The sequence below is a fragment of the Balaenoptera borealis genome (genome assembly GCF_965194805.1).
Source record: "Balaenoptera borealis genome assembly, chromosome: 16".
Classification (NCBI taxonomy): domain Eukaryota; kingdom Metazoa; phylum Chordata; class Mammalia; order Artiodactyla; family Balaenopteridae; genus Balaenoptera; species Balaenoptera borealis.
In genome coordinates, this window is record NC_138872.1 from 53,182,351 (window position 1) to 53,206,279 (window position 23,929).

At 43.0% G+C, this 23,929-nt stretch overlaps 1 protein-coding gene across 8 annotated transcripts in view; it reads right to left on the minus strand.

Moving 5' to 3' along the window:
- CREBBP (CREB binding lysine acetyltransferase) overlaps positions 1–23,929 on the minus strand; it is a 129,410-nt gene that overhangs the window by 39,282 nt on the left and 66,199 nt on the right. For 6 of the 8 annotated variants that reach the window (XM_082362043.1, XM_082362040.1, XM_082362039.1 and 3 more), the window contains exons 4-11: positions 13,944–14,184; positions 12,488–12,601; positions 4,419–4,661; positions 2,906–3,008; positions 2,531–2,677; positions 1,577–1,694; positions 876–1,047; positions 215–259 (exon numbers count right to left, since the gene is read on the minus strand). In XM_082362043.1, the coding sequence (XP_082218169.1) occupies positions 215–259; positions 876–1,047; positions 1,577–1,694; positions 2,531–2,677; positions 2,906–3,008; positions 4,419–4,661; positions 12,488–12,601; positions 13,944–14,184 (1,183 nt within the window). The remainder of the gene's footprint in view (positions 1–214; positions 260–875; positions 1,048–1,576; positions 1,695–2,530; positions 2,678–2,905; positions 3,009–4,418; positions 4,662–12,487; positions 12,602–13,943; positions 14,185–23,929) is intronic. The other 2 variants (XM_082362042.1, XM_082362041.1) reach the window with 1 other exon arrangement.

Here is a 23,929-nt window from a genome sequence, read left to right on the forward strand (position 1 = left end):
TGATCTCCTTGGAGAGCTTTCCTGTATCACCAAACTTTCAAATGCAACAGATATTCATACTACCTGTGGACATGAACTCTGCTCATCAGCAAAAAGGAATGGAAGGAATAAGAGGAGGAGCTACAAAGAAATACAGAGGGAAGAGGACAAACCAATAAACTTTGTGGATGTAGAATGTTAAACCAAAATATGATTCACAACAATAGTTAAATACCTTGAGAAACCTGCATGCGATTCACTGGCAGAGGCATGGGCCCATCTATAATGGCAGGAAAAAAAAATGGGTTATTTAAAATAATCCTTGGGACTTCCCTGGTGGTCCAGTGGTTAAGAATCCACCTTCCAACGCAGGGGACGGGACGCGGGTTCGATCCTTGGTTGGGGAATTAAGTTCCCACACGCCGCAGGGCAACTAAGCCCGCGCGCTGCAACTACTGAACACGCGGGCCACAACTAGAGAGCCCACGCACCACAACCAGAGAGAAGCTTGCGCGCTGCAACAAGGAGCCCACACACTGCAGCAGAGGATCCCGCATGCTACAATGAAGATCCCAACGAAGATTCCGTGTGCCACAACTATGCAGCCAAAAATAAAATAAATAATTAAAAAAAAAAAAGTTTAACTTAATAATCTTTCAAACTTAAAGAGAAAACCAGGTCCAAAAGTGCTGTGCATTCTGATGCCAGCACACCCGCCTTTCCATGAGAGAGACTCAATGTCTAAACACAGGCCACTGCAGAAGGTCACAGCCACTACCACACAGTTTTCACAGCATAGGCTTCCAGAGAATATAATTCTATATGCTTAGAAATACACACCAAATGCAGAAGGAAAAACAAGGAAACAGACTAAGGGCTGGAAATGAAGTCCTTACTTGGAGGTCTCACAGGCTGTGCCTGTGGTATCCCAGGAGGCTGTGTCCCGGGGGCTGGTAAGGCTGGCTGGTTACCCAAGATGCCTTGTTTGTGTAAACGTGATCTCCGTTTTTCTTCTAGTTCTTTTTGTATCTTGTAGATTTTCTCTGCTAGTAAGTGATAGTACTCATCCTAAAAAGCAGTAACATTCAATACTAGTTATTTGTAAAAAAAACAAATGATCTGGTTTTGTATGTTCTAACAAACTAATGAACTTTAAATTAAGTACACTGGCACAGGTAAGCATTCAGCACTTCTGATAAACCAGTGCCCAGTGATGTTACAGGAGTTATCAGATAGGAGGTACTGAGTGCTCATTACATTCATTCCACAGCTGAACCTCTTCTTGGACACTCACTGACACTGGCAATAACACAGACAAGCACTGTGAACACTGCCGCTATAAAGTACACCCACGGATTAAAAACATTTTATATACCTCATTTACCGCTGTAGCGGAGACATCTGTACTCTGTAGTTACAGAACAAGAGAGTTGTACGGGGACCTCATGTCTTAACTGGGAAGTCTCCCTGGTCAGTGCCCTCAAGTGATGAGTCTACCAGACTACCAGATGTCCCCATTTCCAGACAATAAGGCAGACAGATGCAGTTACAGCTCCCATAGGTGCTGTGCGTGGCTAGAACACAAATGGCAACCTACCCTGCTGTTGGCAGACTCATACATGTCCCCTTCCACTTTCTTAGCGTAGGCCACCAGGTTCTCCATGCGGCGATCCTTCAGGGCTGCAGGGTCAGGTGTTGGGAAGATGGCTTGGACACTGAAAAGACAACACACACTCTCAATCTACTTTCAATACAATGTCTGTCCTGCCACTTTATATGTGACACGGAAAGAGAAGAAACAATCGTCTACCTATGGGCGCAATACACTGCTGACAGAAACCCCCAATCTCTCTCGCCTAGTTCATGAATACACAAATGAAGTCGCTCTCTGGAGACAATACTGACCTGTCAATTTATCTACAAGTCAAACACACCCATATTTTGCTATTAACAATAATAAGTGCTGGACCATCTCAAGAATAATACGATTTTGAATTCCTAATTTTTAAACTACTTATTATAAAAATTTTTGATTAAAATAATGAAGGAGAAAACAAATCTCCAAGGGTTGAATCAAGTTAACCTCACCTTCAATTTAACTTAAATAACTGGAGAAAGTTAACTATTAATTTCCTGTATGTTAAACTGTATGATAGTAGTGTCATGCCATCTGTATTTACTAGGCCCAAATTCCTCCAACTCTCAGGGGTCTCCACAAGTATAACCTTGAGCCACAAAATAAGGCTAAGCTTCTTAGCTAATCCCAGGTCCCTGGTGCATCCCAGAGCTTAGAAAACAGGCCTGGCCCCCTGCAACATGGGTCACAGTTCATGTCCCTCTGTAGGACCCACTGGGAAGGCAGGGTCTGGGATTCTCTGGCCTTCCTAAACAAGCATGTGACCCCCTTCAGCTGCTAGGTTACAATCACCTGGGACCCAAGAGAACACTCAGGAATTAAATCAGACATCGATGAAAATGCAAAACTGTCACATCGCCATCAGTCACAAAATGTTTCCACCACATGTGAATAATGGGCGAGGTGGCCACGTACAGTTTATGCACTAGATGGCTCCTCAGGTCCTGAGTGACATGTTCATGCCAGCCTTTCCGAACGCCAGTGCTGGAAGGAGGTGCTGCTGTGGGTATAGTGCTGAGGGTTCCAATGTTTCCAGAGTTTGAGCCGTCACTGATCAGTGGGCTAAGGAAAGAGTAAGATTTATCCAACTAAGGTTCGCCAACCATATGGAACTTTAAACTGTATTGGAAGGAAGGGAGGGAGGGAGGGAGGGAGGGAGGAAGGAAGGGAGGAAGGAAGGAAGGGCGGGCATCACACATTTAGAAAGAATCAAGAGCTTCCCGTGGTTACCAGTACACTTTCACGTGCAACTGTCACTCAGATAGGAGCCAAATCAAACACGGGTCTTACTTTGCGGCCCCAAGGGAAGTTGGAAGAGCTGATTCTGAAATCAAGTTTGGTGGCTGCTGATCTGTTGTTATTCCTCCTGATGGAATGTTCATTGGGTTATTTCCTTGAAAGACAAAAAGAAAAGAGATCAACCAACTGCTGAATTATAATATACACTTTAAAGTCCTGATAACAGATAAATAAAAAGTCACATATAAATAAATGATTCTTATAATAATAAACGCTATGGCAGGAACTCTGGGAGTTATATTTTCAACAACGGTGATCAAATTGTATAAATTCAGTTGCAATCTCCTTCCCACTGCACTTTATAACCAAAGAAAGGCATTTCTATGGAGGCTGGCTGGCATCATGAGTGCCCTGTGGCTGCAGAAAAAAACCAGAAATGATCCATCTGCAGATTCAGATTTTGATTCTGGTTTCATTAATATCATGACTTAAACAAGTAAGCTAACCTGTCACATACATGTTCATCATCTTTTTTTTTTTTGCATATCAGAAGGTAAAAATCATAGAAATTAAGTGCAGGTGAAGAAGATAAAAGGTCAACTTATCTACAGTATTCATTCTAAAGTAAGAAAAAGGTGAGATACAGAGAAGTTAATAGTCTTGTTCCAGATTATACCACCAATAGGAGTAGAGTTAGATTATAATGCAAGTTTCAGGGCTCCAACCCAGCCTCCTAGCCAGCAGGAGTTAGAGATGTATTAGGGTGATTATTTCCCAAAACGCAACAGATGAGATGTCTTTAACTGGACATTTTTAAGGTTAAAATATTTGATTAGGAAAAGAACAAAACTAGCACAACAACCTTGATTTAACTTGCTGACATAACTGTTTGGCTTAAGTCTGAGTTTAAAAGGACTATGCCAATTTGAAGAGAAACATTAAGGAGACAGTATGCAGAGACGGCAAGAACTGTGGAGAGGTGTGACTGAATGATGAAACACTGGCAATTAATGGGTTGAGATGACACTAGGAAACACTAATCCATGGAGAAGTCTGAGACAGAAGAGATTTTCTAAGATTCCTGTTAACCTGCCCATGTCCAGGCTGGTCACCTCCAGCCATGAGGTAGCCCATAACCAAGATGTGCTAAGAGCTGTACCCACCTTCAGGCTCTTTGTCAAATAAATGGTCTACTCAGAGTCAGTGCAAGTGGTACAACCCTAATTCTAACTTGTGAGATTCTGTATTCTGAGCCATATGAAATGCCCTTTATGAAAACTGTCCAGACAGAAGCAACAAAAATATTGGTTCATTTGCAAATGCTATTCATTTTACAAGCCTGTAACATCTTCAGTGCACCCAACACTTTAGCCGTTTCCTGGAAGTTTTTTATTTCAATCATTTAAAAGATATCATCACCATAATATATACATATATTAACTTGAATTTAAAGTAAAAACAGTAGCTAAAAACAGTAACTGAAAACAGCCTTGGGTTCCAGGAAGACTTGTCATTCCCAATGCTGCATGTGGACAAAGAAATTCTTGAGACTTCTTTCACCTACCCAGGGGGTTGAGAGTCCTCATCTGCTGGTGAGTTTGAGGCTGTGCTGGTTGCTGGCCAGGAACCTGAGGCTGCAGCTGCGTCTGGGGCTGGTTCAGGTAGGGGAGTCCAAGAGCAGCATACGCTCGTTGCATGGAGCTGGGGTCTATGGGATTTGGGTTACTTAAAGAAGTGGCATTCTGTTGGCCTGTGCCAACAGAACCAATTGTGTTTTGAATTCCACTAGCTGGAGACCCCAGGATGGCTATAACAACAAACAGACAAACAAAAAAGGTAAGTAAAAGGGAGAAGTCCGCAAATGATTTAAAAACTACTGAAAAGCAAGTAAAATTTTATCAGAAGACCACCTATGTATGTCACGAAGCACTGGAACAATGCTACCAGGAAAGGAACTGTGCAGAGAGAAGGATCCCATTCTATTCATCTATTCTGCACAGCAGTAGTTGAAGAGCAAAAAGCTGAAGAAAAATTCAAGCTTCTATGTTAGAAAACAACAGACCACAATATCAGTGATTACCTAATCAAAGTCATCATGTATTAAATCTAGAGACTCATAAAAGGTCGGTTCTGCGGAAACAGCAAACGTGTAACAACAGAAAGTTTCTGATTCTTTGGGGGTCATCAGCCACCACTGAGATGAGCTAAGGAGCCCCCTCCTGCTGCCGCTCCCCCAAGTCCTTCACTTCTCTCCTGCATAGGTACAGAAGGATTAACAGAAGGAGCAGAGGTGATACCTAGTTGGTCAGTTTTGTTACTTACTAATAACTTGAGATCTATGACACGACCTTCCAAAAAACAAAAGTGCACTTCCTTGAAACTGCGGCGTACAGTGACCAGCTAACACCACACCTTTCTCTCCTACGAGTTTCCTATGCAGGAGGGCACCATGCTGAGCTCTCTGCTATGTGAAGCTGTTCGAGAAATGCTGTACTTGACAGAGTGACTATCTAGCTGAAATGAGTGATGGACCGAGGCTTGGCGTCCCCTCAGCACCGCTGATACTCAGAACTGAGTATCAAGATGCTCGGCCTCGGCAGCCAACCTCGGCTCCCATGGCCTGGCCTGCGGCTGGCTCGCAGGGTGTTCTCTCCAGCTACCCTTCTTCCTGCCTGATCCCCAGAGACTAAAGGAAAAATCTGTGGCAACATAAAGAGCCCCATTTCCAAGGGCTTCAAAGTTAACAGAGATGGCCCCAAACATCCATCCGTCTGTCTGTCCATCCATCCATCCAAATGTCCTCATTTGCTGAGCACTCAACACATGGCAGAAGTTTTATGTCATACCATTTATTCTTATTCTTAAGGAGCTCCTTTCTTTCCAACTTCCTAAAACTTTATAGTCATGTCATAAACAGCAGCTTATAAAACTGATACTATAACATATGATCTCTGATACATAAACACTATCACAAAGCCTTTCTTTAAAATTCAATTACCTTATGTGTAATAACAATAGTCTCACATTACCATCAGTGCAACTATAACATAAACAACTCAAATACTTATCAGCGTAACTTAATTAAACCAAAATGTGTTAAAAAAAAAACAACTTGATAATTACACATTCCATACAATTAATTTTTCTAATAAGGATATTCAGATCTCAAACTCATTAATGCTCATTAGACACAATTACACACACCAAGCACCTCATTATTATAAATGAAAATCAACTCCCAAGGTACACTTTATGACAAGCATGTAGCTGAAATAAGTCATGTATACCTTATGAAAGTATTTTTTTCCTAATAGCTAATACTCCACAAAACTTTAAACACATGACATTGTACTCCTGAAACTGACATGCTAAATTTTCTAAAAGAACTATGATGTAAAAAGGAAAGTGATAATGGTAGGATGACTTATTTTTCTATCACCTTGTGGTGTAAGAAAGAACAGGCACAGACTACATTGATACACATATTGATCAACTGTGGAGGGAGAGGAATTTAAAGAAACAAGGTATACGTGGCCTTCCGTTTCTGGGTGAAGATGCATTAGCGACCACTTCTTCCTACTATAATCCATTCGCGTCCACACTTCCCCAAATGCCATCCTTTTAGCCAAAATTCCCCATCCTAGGACAAATGCCATTCCCAAGCCCAAGGCCACTTACGGGGCAGGCAGCACGTCTCGTGGAAGCTGCTGACATGGTCAATGCATTTTTTGTTTGTGTTAAAAGCATTTATGTCCTAAATGTAAACATTACTATATTTTTTATTTTCAAAGAAAACACATCTGAAGACAAGCAAGCATTTGGTAATTGACATTTCTAACAATTTAGAGACAAAGGAAAACAAAATACAAACAAATAAAAAGCGTCTCTAACATATATGCATGGCCCAATTTGAGTCCAAATGCTGCTATGAGATAACACAAATTATCTCATGAGGGTAAGGGAACACAGGCGTTTCCTATGGGGGTGACAGCTGATTGAAAGGGGTAAAAGCGCTAGATGCTCTAGCTCTCCGTGAACATCTGCTGGTGTCTTGGGCAGCAGTTAGTCTTCGCTGAATTCCCCCAGCGCCTCCTAGGCCTCTGCTTCTCTGGGCATCTGAGCTTCCTGCACTCTCTCGCTCACTCATTCACTCAACTTGCTGCACAGACTGCATGCAGACTGGATGCTGGGGACTCTGCGAGGCTCCGGGATATGCACTCACGGAGCAGAGGGTCTGATGGGAGAGCAACAAATTTCTCTGATAATACTGACAAATGTAAGGCTGCAGCTCTGGACCCCATATGAGATTCAATGGTGCTCATCTCCTCTTCCCTGCACGGTGCCTAAAGGGTGGACCAGTGTGCGATGCATCTGGATTCTTCCCATGTGGTGGCGTCCAGCACAGGGAAATGAGGTGCAGGTGAGCTGCGGCAGTGTAGCAGGCGCCCTCCCAGCACTGAGGGCTCTAGGGCCGAACAAAAATGAAAGGAGTGCTAAAACAGCAAGGCTTCATTTATCTGGTATCATTGAGAATGCAGCCTGCTGTACTGATGTTTACCCTTTTTTTTTTTGGCCGTGCTGCAAGGCTTGTGCAATATCCGTTCCCTGACCAGGGGGGGATCAAACCTGGGCCCCCACAGTGAAAGTGCAGACTCCTAACCACTGGACCACCAGGGAATTCCCATTTACCTCTTTAAATGTCAAAACCTCTTGTTCTTTTTACCATTTTTACATCGTTTTCTTTCTTAGAGCTCAATGCTATGTTTCATACACAATCCTTAGAATATCACATCACACAGTGTCTCAATACATCTCAAGACAGTGTGGGTTCCTCTCCCTTGAGTATCAGTCGGCATTCCTGCTACGTCAAAACACCCCCAACCCCTCCACTGGCACACCGTTCCCCTTCTGTTGCAGCTATACCAAGAGCCCATGACTTAGGAAATAAAAGGCCAAGTTTCATAGCTGGCTCTGCCCAGGACTCACCCACCACTTTTCAAGGCAGTCCTTCCCCAGTGAGCACAAAGCCTCACGGATAGGGTCCATGTACGCTATACACTGCTGCTTTGCAACATTCAATTCACCAGAAGTTCCAGTCTCCAGTCATTCTCAATAAAACTGTGCTCAATTTGGAAATCCAATGAAAACGGACACACTGAACTCCAAAGCTTTGTGAGGTTGGTGGGGGACATGCCACGGAGCAGGCAAAGCATCTACTACCTGGTCATCACTTAGATTTCCACTGAAAAAGCCAAGCTGAAATTTACTCAGACCCGCAGACGTCTCTGCAGAGCTGCTCCCACAGCACGGGGCTTCACACACGCTGTGCACCAGGACCCCCCTTCCTCTCCAGCATCTTCATGTGCACAGCACAGGGCACAATGACAAAGGGGAACACCCGAGCCCCAGGGCCAGGCCTCCCATCACAGACACCACCAAGCAAGAATGCACGCCCTGCAGCAGGTTTTCCTCAGAAGCCAACGACTCAGAACTGGCAACCCTGTGTCTCCCAGAAGAGCAAGGACAAAGCTATTCCGATGAAGTCTATCACCAGCGAAGGTTTGGTACTTAAATCAGGGCAAACAAGCCCAATGCTCTGTCCCTACAGCCAGAGGCTGCCCTGCCCCCTCCGCTCCCCACCCCTAGCCGAGGGCTGTCAGAGGTGGCTGAGGGTCTCTGGGGAGCCCTCAGGTGGAACAGGCGGCCATCCCACAAGTGCTCGCTAACCACCAGGCAGGCGTCTTGAGGGCACGTTTTAAGGAAGACTCAACACCCTGAAGGAATACATTTCAAACAATCAGAGGGGTCTCAAGTTGGAACACACAGCAGGGCCAGGTAGTGAGCATCAAGCCAGTAGAGGTATTCAAGTCACAGGTCTGGGGACTGCCGACTGAGACCCTGTGGAGGCTCACGTCGAGGTGCAGCCCAGGGCCCAGGCAGCCCTGGGCAGTGAGTGGGCTGGTGTGGCTCTGGGGCTGACCCTGGGGCACCCATTCTGACAGTCCTTCTGGTCTGAGTTGGGAAACCCGTGGTTTCCCCCAGAGAACAACTCACACCTTCTCAAAAGTTCCAAAACAGACACTCCGCCCTTGAAGGTATTCAGAGCAGCATGTCCCGATCACCTGGGAATTTGTTAAAATGTAGTCTAGTAACACAGGAGGTCTGGGATGAGGTCCAAGTTTCTGCATTTCTAACACACAACCTGGGGGTGCCCGTGCAGCTGGTCTGAGGACCACATGCTGAGTAGCAATAACCCCACTGATGAGGCAACACGAATTCAAATAGGGAATTCGGTCATGTGTTCCCACAGCCCCTGTCCCCGTTGCCACCCTGTACAGTACTGGAATTTACTGGGAGTCAGATGCCAGGACTGACATTCGGTATATACCTTGCAAAGTCCTAATTATTCAATAAAATCTTATTATCTCTATAAGGGATGGGTAACTCAAGATCAGTGATTGCAGAATCTCTTGAAAACAACTCAAGGAAAAATTAAACAAAATCTCAACACAGGCCAAAGAGGTCTGAGTTTCCTTTCAATGACCACTGTGTAGGCTCCACTGGTGATTCTGGCAGGTTCTCTCAATAGAGACATCAGTGAGAGAAGTTAGATAAGTAGGATGTGTGCACCAGGTAGGGTGAGCATCTGTGGGAAACTCTGCCTGGAAAGCACAGCCTCAGTGGACACAGGTGTGTCTCAGTCCCCAGGGGTCCTTACCACCCACTACAAACCTTACTATAGCACAGGAACCTCTGAATCCAGTCAGATCAGTGCCCTTGCAGGCATATCAGCTGTGCTGTCTAGAATGCTCTTCCACTGTTATTTTACTGAAATTGGGCTTCGCCCAGCCCCACCCTCCAGCACACTCTGATCCTCCCTGCCAGGACTGCTGATAATACTGACTTGCCTCTACCTCACTCCTCTGACTGATGCCACTGTCACATCATTTTTAATGTACAGCGGACCCTTAAACAATACGGGTTTGAAGAGCATAGGTCCACGTACACACAGATGTTCTCCAACAGCAAATATGACACCCACACATTGTCATCTGCAGATGCAGAACCAAAGACATGGAGGAACCAAACTGCCAATGCAGTGGGAAGGCCGTGGTTTGATTGACTGACTGACTGATTTATGCTGCGCTGGGTATTACCTGTGACGCGTGGGATCTTTTAGTTGCGGCATGCGGACTTCTTAGTCTCGGCATGTGAACTCTTAGTTGCTGCATGCATGTGGGATCTAGTTCCCTGACCAGGAATTGAACCCAGGCCACCTTCACTGAGAGTGCGGAGTCTTACCCACTGGACCACCAGGCAAGTCCCGGGCCATGGATTTTTGACTGTGCAGAGGTTTGGTGCCCCTAACCCCTGAGCTGTTCAAGGGTCAACTGGATATATTCTAACAGTGGAGCTGACTCTCAGCTGCTAGAGGGTCAGATCCACACTTCCTCTCTATTGCCTAAACCCCGTTTCACACATGATAAGCACAACTTGCTTCAGGAGAGGAGGAACAGCAACAAACATTTACAGAAAAGATATTGCTGCAACTTTCTTGCTCATCCTATCAAAGTCCTTTGTACTCACAAAACTATAGTGCTGGAGCCAAAGGAATAGACTCAGAGCAGAAACGTAATTTGAGAAGCATGTAAAAAAACAAAAAAAAAGAAAGCACTTTCATTTCTTCCATGAAAACTTGCCAAAACCTTGCATAAAGTTAGTCTACACCTTCTCTGTGACTTTATATTATAAAATCACCCTGGTAACACCTTACATTATGACTAGGAGAAACACTGTGGTTTACCACTTCTGAGAGCACGCACTGGATCAATTGTCACAACAGTCAGGCAGTTATAAGGAGTTTTAAAAAAAAAAAAAAAAACCCACATTCATTTTTCTTTTTCTTTTTTTTTAAACAAAAACCACACAAAGTGTTTCTTAAAAAGAGAAATCTTTACAATTGTCATGGCAATACATATTAAAAACCAAAAGAGCTCAGAAAATCCACAGCCCCAAGTTAAAAGTTAAGAACGATGTCTTAATTCATTACTCACGGAATTAATACTGTACAACCACAAACTCGACAAATGAATATTTTGGCACTTAAAAAGCCTATTACTAAAATACATCCTAAAACACAAGAAACTAACCATCACAACATACTAGTTAAAAAAAATGTTTTACACTAACTTGAAGGAAAACCAGACTGCATTCCACTAGAACTACTGTCCCAAATATCTGGTTCTAGAAGACCCAGACTCCTAGATCTTCACTTTATATAAGAGATGTCCTGGAAAATTGTGTATTAATTCAATTTTTGGTTAATCAAAGTAAAATTTAACTGATTTAGGAAAGTGACTTTTAAAGGAAGCTTAGTATGACCCTTCTGCAGGGAGGGAGGGAGGATGACAGGCCTGTGGCCCTGGACCATCTCTCCTGTGCCGTGGACACCCAGCCATGTGGGGCAGGCTCGTGAGGGACCCTCCTGGAAGGCAGGAGCTGGGCTTGTTGAGAGGAAAGCATGTGGGCTGCACAGTGCTCTGAGGAACAGTGTGCTTGTCCATCTTTCCTTGTGCCACATGGAAACAACCAGAAAGAAAAGCAGCACATGTTCTGCAGGCAGAAGTGGGGTCTGAGGCAGGTGATCAAGAAGAATGAGAGTAACGAACACATTAACGACAAACAGGGGAGCGTGGCAAGACGGCACAGATGAGGTGGAGGAAGATGAAGACGACGGTGCTGGAGTCACGGGGAGCAGCTCCAGCCCAAGGGGTGACACGACATCCAAGGGCACGGCCTATCTGCCCAAACTGAGGGACACACCCAAAGACCACAGTTTCACCTCGGAAATGACAGGAAGGGACTTAAAATTCGGGAGAGATGCTCATCCGTTCCCTGCTCTGATGCCTACAGGGAGCCCCTGGGAGCCTCACGCAGGCCTCCTAAGCAGGGCGCTGCTCAGCCGATCAGCTAAAGGCTACAAAGATAGACTGGAAAGATGACAAAACGACAGCACGGTCAAGATGCAGCCAGTCCTGGTGCAGAGACTCTCAATTTGTGCTGAATAAGCTGTTAGTTATGCAACTAGGTCTGGGAACTGCATCTCCAAGGAGGAAAACCTCCTAAACGTCTGCACGGGGGATTTTACCCTGACCCCCTGACTGACTCTTCTAGAACACGGAGTCCTCAAAACTTACTTTAGAGTAATTCCAAAAGAAGTGTCCAGTCTACTCCACCCCTCACCCCGAAGTCGCCGCCATTATAGTGACATGACACTCAAATCTTCAGATACTGAGTATCTGTCAAGAAACATGAAGAGTCATCATGTTGGCTCTCGGCTCTCTGAACAAAGCGACGCTCCTCTTTTGCACTCACTGCTCTGCTGTGACCAATTCTAGTGCTGGGGGTGGAGGGTGGGGGGGATTCCAAAGCGACCATGTCACTGAGCACATGGAGGACCTGTCTACTCGCTAAGCTGAGCTTCACCCTCAGGTCTCCACCTTGGTACCTCTGCTCCCACTATACTTTGCGGTTAGTAGTTTCTGCCCTGCTTCCTACCTACTCCTCTGTATTCTCTTTAGAAATAGCTTATCATCTCATCGCCAAGCTTCTCTACCCACAATGCTCACTTACTTTGTTGGTTTCGCTTGTCACTGGCATTTTTCAAAGGGAGGCAAACAGGACAGTCATGTCGTGTGCAGTTCTTCCAATGAGAGATGATTTGTCGTGAAGATGCACAATGGGCAACTATGACCAGAAAAACAACGAGATGTTATTTTTCTATCCAAATCGTCACGCTTTCAATTACACCTAAATTATAATGCCAGCTTCCATAAAAAAATGGTAACAAGTGTAACCACAGCACAGTGCAGGCAGTCCTCAACTTACAAACAGGCTATTTTCCAAAAAGTTTGTAAGTCAACTACTGAGAGTTCCAAACAAAAACTTCCCATAGAAGCAATGTTATGAATGATGGTGAATAAGGTTCAGCCCATAAATCAAAAACAAAACAAAAACTACTCGACCTGAAATACTGCACAACTGGATTGAAAGGCAGAACAAATAATAATTCTGCGATGTCACTGTTTACAATAAAAATCTTACATTATGTTTAAGGATGAAACCATCTAAATACTATAGCTGAAGAAATATAGACAGAAGCAAATGAGAGGTCTGTGGAGACTCTGACGGGGACGCTGGGCACTTCTCAAAGTACTTGAGAGGGCAGCTGTGCCTGGTCCCTCTGTCTTTATTTTTACTTCCATGTGAAGGTGCTGTCACTTCTTTCTAAAGGTCTAGCATGACCCTCCTCTGCTTTTCCATCAGGATCAGGGTTACACCTGGGACTCACAAATGTCACATGGGAAAGAGGGAGATCAGGGAGAGACTCTCCCCAAGGTTTAGGAGCACAAGTTTGAAGAGGAGGAAAGAGAATAAAGATTAAAGGAAAGTAGAGTTATTAGTAAGAAACAGTCTCTTCGGGAGAACTGGGGTGTCTGCTATAGAAGAGCAGGCGGGGGGCGGGGAGGGGCACGTGACTCGCCTGAGTCCCCCTCCTGGAGGGGAAGGAAGGAGTGGCAGGGATGATACGGTGCATAGTTCCCCACGTCACAGACAGTCACCCAGGACAACTTCACCAGTATCCCAATGAACCTCAAGACGAAAAGGTGGAGGAGCAAGGCAGTGGGCCCCTGGCAGTGTCGGCACACAAAACGACTGCAAGACAGATGCTCTAGGTTCTGGGAAGGGCGTGTGCATGCGTGCATGTGTGTGAGCTACACTGTCCAAAAGAAAACGGTGATCTAGACAGTTATGACGAAGACAGTGTCAAGAAGGGACAAAAGTCTTCCGTGAGAGAGGAAGGCAGAAAAGAACAAATGCAGGGCACAGCCCCAGCCAGCAGAAGTTCACAGAATATTATAAAACCAAATCGCCTTTCTCCTCAGCAGGTAAGTGTCCAAAGGCATCTGACTGGTCGGCGTGTGGGGACGTAGGTGGTGGGAACCTTATTAACAAGAGAGGTGCCTGAGAATAGTAGACAAATTTCGTCCTAAGCTCTGTCCCCAGGACTTCAGAAAATGGCACTTACCTTGACAGGCTTTCCCAGCCTGACAATGTGTCATGTGATTCAAAACATTTTTCATGGTTCGACAATGTGGGAGAGAGCAGGCCCGAACCTCTCCATTTGCTTGTTCTCGCCTCTGACATTTATGAGCGTGAAGCAGTAGAACCAGCTGCTGCTGTATCAGTTTGCGTTTTTCAGGATCTGCAGTAGGGCCCGTTGCAATTGCCTGTGTGGGTCCAATTCCCACTGATGTTTGCATCTGAGACTAAAATAAAACAAATTAATAAAAATATTTTAATAAGCTTTCAGAGTTCCAATTCACGTTCATTAATTATTTTTCAAACTAATGTTAAAGCTGATGGATAGTATCAGCCACAGAGAGAAGGCAGCTGATGAGGTTCTCTTTAACTCATTGGCAACTTTAAGGAAGATCCAGAGGCACAGAAATAAACCAACTCAGAAGCAAGGCTGGTTAAAGTTCACTTTTGTATGATCATCTGAGAGCAAGAAAGCGATTGCTTATTCTAAACTGTAATAACAAAAACCCAATTCACTCTACAATACATACAAGTGCACGAAAAGCTGTTACTACATGAGGTTCAACCATATGAAACTGTTGTTTCTCTAGGCCCAAATGACCAAACATTGGCAATTTCATATGATTCAACCTAATTAAGAAGATTGCCTGACCAATCACAACCCACTGCGAATATCTGATGGAGCATAAGAATCACAGCCACCCTTTGGATTTCATAATCTTGTGACCAGAAGGCCAATACTTGCAGCATTCATTACCTCTCCTAAAAGAATAAGACAGGACTTCCCGGGTAGCACTGTGGTTGAGAATCTGCCTGCTAATGCAGGGGACACAGGTTTGATCCCTGGTCCGGGAAGATTCCATGTGTCATGGAGCAACTAAGCCTGTACGCCACAACTACTGAGCCTGCACTCTACAGCCCGCGAGCCACAACTACTGAGCCTGTACGCCACAACTACTGAAGCCCGTGAGCCCTAGAGCCTGTGCGCTGCAACTACCGAGCCCATGTGCCCCAACTACTGAAGCCCGAGCACCTAGAGCTCGTGCTCCGCAACAAGAGAAGCCACCACAATGAGAAGCCTGCGCACCGCAATGAAGAGTAGCCCCTGCTCGCCACAACTAGAGAAAGCCCATGCGCAGCAATGAAGACCCAACGCAGCCAAAAAATAAATAAAATAAAAAGTTAAAAAAAAAAAAAAAGAATAAGACAGCACTTATCTTGAATACAACCACCCAGTACAACTGTTAATGTTTATGAAATGCTTTGCCTTCCATTAAAATTTCTACGCAGACATCTGACAATATTTTTTCTAAAAGTATTCGATGATCTGCTAAAGATTCAAAAATAGAGTTTAGCTGCTCTCAGCCTTTCAAAGTAATAGGCATGACCAACCACATCTCTAAACTGCAAAGAAAATGGAAAAGGTGACCTGTGGAGACCACCTTCTTACTCTTTACCAACTACCAACATTCTTCACACAAATTTACTAAAGAAACTTGTGAAATCAGAGAAATGTAATGTTCCTAATATGCAACAATATAATCCACAGTTCAGGGATTTCTAATCTTCTGCTCTGACAGTCACACTCCTGGCCTGATTTCACAACACTCAGTGCCTCCCATGAAGTACACCACCACTCTGATTTTCCAAATTAAGAATCAAAACTATACACCCGCAATTAGGGGAAAACCAAGTATAAAAATATTTCTTAATGAACCAAAGCTCATTTTTTAAAAGTTACAGGGTTTTGTGCTTTGGTTTTATCTTGATGAGAACTCAGAAAATAAGTGTGTACAAAATCCGCCTGGCTTTCCTCAGGAGCACAACCCCTGGAAGCCTAACTAGGATCCAAAGCAAAAACAAAGTTCAAGCTGAGAGGTCGAGCTTCCTGACTGGTAGAGAAAACAGCCTCTTTTCCTTCTGTCTATTTTTTCCCTGATTATAAAAGCAATATATGCACCCGGTAGAAAATGTGGAAAGCAAAAGAACTAAGGAAATAATTAACATGTGAAATCCTGACAGCCAGGAGTCCACTACTGAAGCGTAGACAGGTTTTTCTTCTTCCAGTCTTTTTTCCTAGGCACATGTGTACGTATGAACCATCTGGCTTCGTATTTACTCCAGGTTCTGTCCCATACCATTAAGTTGTAGTATGATGTGTAGTGAACATGTGGCTATACACTTGTTTATCCAATCTCCCATGATTGGGCATAAACTGTACCCTCTCCTTTTTTTCTGGTACTTTAAAATAAAGCTCCAATAGCCTGTGACTATGCCCCCAGCAGCATTCAGTATCAATGTTAAATGTTTCAGAACTGATCAAACTTATTCCCATGGACTAGAAAGTCCAAGTGGAAATCAATAGGAATAGAAGAATATGAGAAATGTAAGAAGATCCTTGTTTAGGTCTCTTCTGCATTTATAAAAATTTCAAACATATGGAAAAACAGAGAGGAAAGGATACCATTATCACATCTAACAAAATGAAGGATTCTTTTTTTTAAAAATAAATTTATTTATTTATTTGTTTTTATTTTTGGCTGTGTTGGGTCTTCGTTGCTGTGCCTGGGCTTTCTCTAGTTGCAGCGAGCGTGGTCTACTCTTCGTTGCGGTGCGCGGGCTTCTCATTGCTGTGGCTTCTCTAGCTGCGGAGCATGGGCTCTAGGCGCGTGGGCTTCAGTAGCTGTGGCACTCGGGCTCACTAGTTGTGGTTTGCGGGCTCTAAAGCACAGGCTCAGTAGCTGTGGCGCACGGGCTTAGTTGCTCTGCGTCATGTGGGATCTTCCCGGACCAGGGCTCGAACCCGTGTCCCCTGCATTGACAGGCGGATTCTTAACCACTGTGCCAGCAGGGAAGCCCGAAATGAAGGATCCTTTAATATCTGCTAATATCTAGTCCCTATATAAATTTCTCTACTTGCCCCCAAAATGTCTTTTAGAGCTGGTCTGCACAAATCAAGACGCAATTCAGACCCAAACCCTACATCTGGTTATTGTCTTTAAGGTTCTTCATCTCCTGCCACCCTCCCCCATTTTCTCATGGCACTGACTTGAAGAATCAAGCCATTTCTTAAAATACAGAAATGCTACATACAAAAAAAAAATATACAAAAATCTGGTAAAAATCTCAACCTTATGATTAAATTATAAAAGACTTTTTAAAGTTATTAAAAATTAACACATTGCTTCTCATCTGGGATGTTCTTAATATAGCATATTTTGAACTATACGTGACAGTATATTGAAACCTCAACATGTAGAAATAGCATGGCTGGAAACTACACAGCACATTCAAACCTTGGTCTATACTTGGTCTCTCTGTAGATGCTTAATAAGCTCTACACACTGCTTACATGTGTCTCAAAAAACATAATGGATGGTGAAGTTGAGTCTGCAGCAAAATGGAAGAGAAGACATGTCTCGTGTCCCTGTGTTTGGCCTTCCCCATATAACTCCATGTACTTGCTCAAGGCTATTCCAGTTTGCAAAGTGCTTACAAACTTAGGGAGCATTTAAGTTCCTCCTCTCTCAGACCAGTGTTCAACAAGACAGAAGAGGTGTATGAACTCCTGCAGAAATCTGTCAGAAGCAGCCTTCAGACTCTACCAACTTCCCTGCTCAGTCCCCACTGTCCAGGCGGGCATGGAGAATGTAAAAAAAGCACTTAGACAAGAACCTCCCTTTAAACATACAGAACAAAACCTGCATATTCCCCCCAAAGTAATTTATAATTTTATGCAACTATTTATTTTTGCAATAGCCAAGAAAATTTTGAAAAACAGTTAAGAATGAAGGAGGAATCTATCCTGCCAGATACCAAAACTATAAAGCTATAGATTTCTTTACATAAGTCTAGAAAAAGATACATGTACATATAAAATTAGTGTATTATACAGGTGGTATTTTAAACTGGAGGGTTGTGGTGGCAATCTTTGATCCGTGTATCACCTTAAAATATAAAATAAATTCCAGGTGAATTAAAGTGAATAAAGTATATTAAAATGGATAAAAATACTAGAAAAAAATATTTTTAGTATGACAATAAGAAAAACTTAACATAAAGAAAAACAGAGCAAAACTTAAAAAGTGAAAAACAGGGAAAATGGTTGTTTTTGAGAAGTGGAAACAGTGAGTCAAAAGATAGGGCCATTATTAAAGCTCCTTATATATGTTGCTAAATTGTTTTCCAGAAAGGTTGTGGCACTTTTTATTATATAAAGAACTCAGGGGACAAAAAAAGATACTACTACATTAAAAAGTTGGGCAAAAAAAAAAATGTACAGATACCTCACAAAATAAATAAACAACAAACATAAAAAACGTTCTACACCTCAGTGCCAAGACAACTCAATGGAGAGAAGAATAGCCTTTCCAACCAACAGTGATAAAAAGGATAGGACAACTGGATATCCACATGCTAAAGAATGAAGTAGGACCCCTTCTTCACATCATACTCAAAAATTAACTCAAAATGAATCAAAGGCCTAAATGTGAGAGCTAAAACTATAAAACTTTTAGAAAAAAAATCACAGAAGTAAACCTTCATGACTTTGGATTAGGTAACAGATTCTGAGATATGTCACCAAAAGCACAAACCACATCAATGAAAAAAATAAATTGGACCTCATTAAAATTAAAAGCTGTTATGCTTTGAAAGATACCATCAAGAAAGTGAAAGACAACCCAAAGAATGGGAGAAAACATCTGCAAATCATAGATGTGATAAGGCACTTGTATTAAAAAAACCCTTAAAACGGATTAAAAAAAAAAAAGAACCTAATTTTTTAAAATGGACAAAGGATATGAACAGACATTTTCCCAAAGAAGATATACAAATGGTCAATAAGCACATGAAAAGACGCTCAGCACTATTAGCCATCATCAGAACCACACTGAGGTTCCATTTTACACCCACTAGGGTAGCTACAATTTAAAAAACGAGACAGTAACAACTGTTGGTGAGCACGTGGAAAAACTGGACTCACACACTCTGTTGGTGAGAACGTCAAATGGAACAGCAACTTTGGAAAACACTCTGGCGGTTCCTCAAAAGGTTAAACCTAGAGTCACCATATGGCCCAGCAATTCCCCTCCTAAGCATATACACCCAAGAGAATTGAAAACATATGTTCACATTAAAACATGTACACAAATGTTTGTAGCAGCACTATTCCTAACAGCCAAAAAAGTGTAACGAACTTAAACGCCCATCAACTAATGAATGGAAAAAAGTGATATATCCAAAATGGAATATAATCCAACCACAAAAAAGGAAGTACCAATACATGCTACAACATGAATGAACTTTGAAAACATTGTGCTAAGTGAAAACAGCCAGTCACAAATGACCACATATTGTATAATTCCATTTCTATGAAATGTCCAGAATAGGTAAATCCATAGGGGCAGAAAATAGATTAGTGGTTGCATCTGGCTGAAGGTCTGGGGGAAATGGAAGGAACTTGCTAAAAGTACAGAGTTTCTTTCTGGGATATGAAAATGTTCTAAAATTGTGGTTGGCGGACTTCCCTGGTAGCACAGTGGTTAAGAATCTGCCTGCCAATGCAGGGGACACAGGTTCGATCCCTGGTCTGGGAAGCTCCCACATGCCGCGGAGCAACTAAGCCCATGTGCCACAACTACTGAGCCTGCGCTCTAGAGCCTGAGAGCCACAACTACTGAGCCCATGCGCCTCAACTACTGAAGCCCGTGCGCCTAGAGCCCGTGCTCCACAACAAGAGAAGCCACTGCAATGAGAAGCCCACGCACTGCAACGAAGAGTAGCGCCCACTCATTGCAACTAGAGAAAGCCCGTGTGCAGCAATGAAGACCCAACGCAGCCAAAAAATAAATTAATTAATCAAAAAAGAAAAAATTTTAAAAATAAAATAAAATTGTGGTTGGTGATGGTCGCACAATACACTGAATGCCATTGAATTGTGCACTTTAAAAGGGGGAAGGAACACTGTATGGGACATGAATTATATCTCAGTAAAGCTGTTTTAAAATGAGTTCTATCTCACTAATCAAAGAAATGAAATTAGAACAAAGAGGCATCTTTCACCTATCAATATGACCATGATAAAAAAAAATGGTGGGGCTTCCCTGGTGGCGCAGTGGTTGAGAATCTGCCTGCCAATGCAGGGCACACGGGTTCGAGCCCTGGTCTGGGAAGATCCCACATGCCGCGGAGCAACTAGGCCCGTGAGCCACAACTACTGAGCCTGCGCGTCTGGAGCCTGTGCTCCGCAACAAGAGAGGCCGCGATAGTGAGAGGCCCGCGCACCGCGATGAAGAGTGGCCCCCACTTGCCGCAACTGGAGAAAGCCCTCGCACAGAAACGAAGACCCAACACAGCCATAAATTAATTAATTAATTAATTTAAAAAACAAAACAAAACAAAACTTGTCTCATTGTTTCTGTCTGGATTCCTGGTTCTCAAAAACTTCCCTCCCTTCCCTCTTAAGAAAAAAAAAAAAAAATGGTATCAATGAGGGTACAGAGACAGCAATTTTCAGAGATTTTGGTGATAATGCAATTTAGTACGACTCTGGAAAGCAACATGTATCAAAAAGAAAAACGTGCATTTCTTTTGATCCAGTAGTTCTACTTCTTATAATTTATTATTAGGGAAGTAACCGGACTAGTGTGCTAAAATGTATGTACAAAGACAGCCACCACGCCTTGATTAAATCACTGAACACTGGAAAACTCCTAAATGCCTATCAAAGGTGGACTAATTAAAAAAAATTATGGCTACAGACCTCATGAAATCATATGCAGTCATGAAAAGTAAGGTGGACCTCAAGTGACCCCAGTCAAAGCCACATGGAACGTAAGGGCCCAAAGCCAAGCCCTATCCAAATCCTTGACCCACCAAAAATTGTGAGATACAGCAAAATGATTATTTGAGGCAAACAAAATTAGTAACAATAATAATGTAGACCTTCATGCTTTCATGAAAAGCTGTCTATAACATATTAAGCTACAAAGGAAAGTAATAAAATAGTACCATAAAGTCATTTGGTTTTTCTTTATTAACTTTATATTTTGTACCTGTTCTTAGAAAAACTTTGTTAAGATTATTTGGTGTAAAATAGATAGCTAGTGGGAAGCAGCCGCATAGCACAGGGAGATCAGCTCGGTGCTTTGTGACCGCCTAGAGGGGTGGGATGGGGAGGGTGGGAGGGAGGGAGATGCAAGAGGGAAGAGAAATGGGAACATATTGTATATGTATAACTGATTCACTTTGTTATAAAGCAGAAGCTAACACACCATTGTAAGGCAATTATACTTCAATAAAGATGTTTAAAACAAAAAAAAAAAAGATTATTTGGTGGTTATTTCTGGGCAGGGGTGGGATCGTGTTTATAATTATGTATTGTTTGAATGTTTTACAAGTGTCCACTATTTTTATAAACAAAAAACATTCCACTTTGCGGGGGGGGGGGGATCAGAAGAATCAGGAGAAAACAATGAACAATTAAATATAAAAAATAAAATTGTAAAGGTACTAGAAAGTATTAAATGAATATTTTGTAATGCAAAAGTGGTAAAGGCCTTCATAAAAATATGTAAAGCAGTGGCTCCTAACCAATCCCCAGTAAAGCCTCTTCAAATACAGATTCCCCATTTGTCCCTTCCAGAGACTATGATTCACAAATCTGGGGCGGAGCCAGAGGCATTTCTATTTGTTAAAGTTCCACAGGGGGTGCTTTATTATATTTAGCTTTCTACTTTTTAAAGATTTTCCAAAATGAACATGTATGTACTTTTACAGTTAGAATAAAACAAACCATTTAAGAGCAAAAGGGCCACAGGTGATTCTGATGTAGCGGCAGCCATGCATAACGGGAAGGCGCCAGGGCCAGGCCACTGTAATGGCAACCAACAAACTAGGAAAAATATCTGGAACACACAAGACAAAGCAAATAACACTGCAGGTATTATTCTTTTTCCTCTCCTTGGCCAGTCTTTATTTCTCAAGGACTTTGTGCCAGGCTCTGTGTTCAGCGCCCAACAGCATCAGCTCACTTAATACCCACCCCCCCCCCCAAGGGAGGACTAACTCAGGGCCCAAAGTGGCACTGGGCAGTGGTGGAGAGGGGGATCTAGCAGTAGAGTGCCCATCTTTTTTTTTTTTTTTTTTAAATTAATTATTTATTTTTGGCTGCACTGGGTCTTCGTTGCTGTGTGTGGGCTTTTTCTAGTTGCAGCGAGCAGGGGCTACTCTTTGTTGCGGTGCGCGGGCTTCTCATTGCAGTGGCTTCTCTTGTTGCGGAGCACGGGCTCTAGGCGCACGGGCTTCAGTAGTTGTGGCAGAGTGTCCACCTTTTAACCCTCCTGCTGCCCACCTTGTCAGAGGGTTGCCCACCTTGCTTTATAAAGCATTCTAAGAGAATCTAACAGAAAAACTGGCCAAGGACAGGAACTAAGCAACTCAAAAAATAACAGCATACTAAACATAAGTACTTTAATTCTTACCAGTAATCAAGAAATGCAAATCAAAATAAAAAGACACCGTTTCCTCCTATCAAAGGACAGAGTGATAATCCCCAGCCTTGGGAGCATCGTGCAATACTAGTGACCTGGTTCGTGGCTTTTGTTGGAAGGCAATACAACAGTATCCATTAAAGGCCTTAAAATATATGAAATTTGCATTTCAGTAACTCCCATCAGATCACATGCAATTCCTAATCATGGAAGGGGGAGGTTACCATGGTGCGGGAGTCACATTGGTGCAATCGTGACCCCCCCCACCCCTGCCTGTCAACATTTTGAACGATGAGTAACAGCAGGTGAACACAAAGCACACGCTCTAAGGGCTGTGGAGGGTACAGCCCACTCACCCCTTTTCAGTCTTTGCTAGATCTTTGCTCTTTGCATGTGTCACTTGTCACCATAACTCAACCATCATTTTACACCCCTGTCCATCACACGACCTTGAAACGCAAACATTTTATATTTATTCTGGTGTATTCCTTAATTTTTAAAGCAGTTTGATGTATTTTTACTAGGGTTGTGCTATTGTTACATAGGTCTGAGTAATCAGCCCCAACCCCATTTTTTAAAATGCCCTTTATTCTATCCTAAGGATAGAATCACAGATATGCACAAGGAGTATGTATAATAAAGTTTATTCTGGCATTCTTTCTAGAAAAGGAAGTTATTTTCCATGAAGCGTCCAAGAACAGATTATAATGTCTGCAAAGGACTCTGTAATGCAAACAGTAAGAAGCAGACACTGACCAAGACAGAAGAGGGAATGAAAGTGCTTCCTCCTGACACACAACCACTGCCCCCAATTCATGTCAGGCTGGGATTCCTAGAGATGGCCCTTCAGGATCAACCTGGCCCAGACCTTCTACATTACTGATGGAGTCCAGACCCACACTCCTCTGACATACTCCCCTGACCCACCTGGAAACTTTACTTCTCCCCAACCTCCACTTAAAAGTCAGAAAATGACACCAAAGCAAACACCAGGTGGGACAAAGCGTTGTTCTGCAATATTTGCTTGTTCTGATTCCCCCAGAAGGACCCTAGAACAGCTGGGTACACAAAGCTTTGCAGTCATAAAATAAAGAATATGCTCATTAAATGCAGAGCTATCAAACTAGGAAGAAGTGATAATCACCTGAGATGATAAAGATCAATTGGTAAGAAACAGAACATAGTTGTTTAGATAGAAGGAATATTGTTTCTTGTGTTTTCTCCTTTTTGCTTGGTGTTCGTTGATTTTTTTAAAAAATAAGATTACCTTACAATTTAAGATTTAAATTCAATAGGGAAATAATTTAAAATGAGCAAGCTGGACCAGAATGATTTCTAAGCAATCTTCCAAATCAGAAACACTGTGATTTCACAGCAGAAAACAAATGGCTAAGTCAAGAAAGAAAACTCGATGGGTAAGCCAGAGGGCAAAGGCACAGGACTGACAACTGGACAGACCCACTCTCTCCCCTACCCTAAG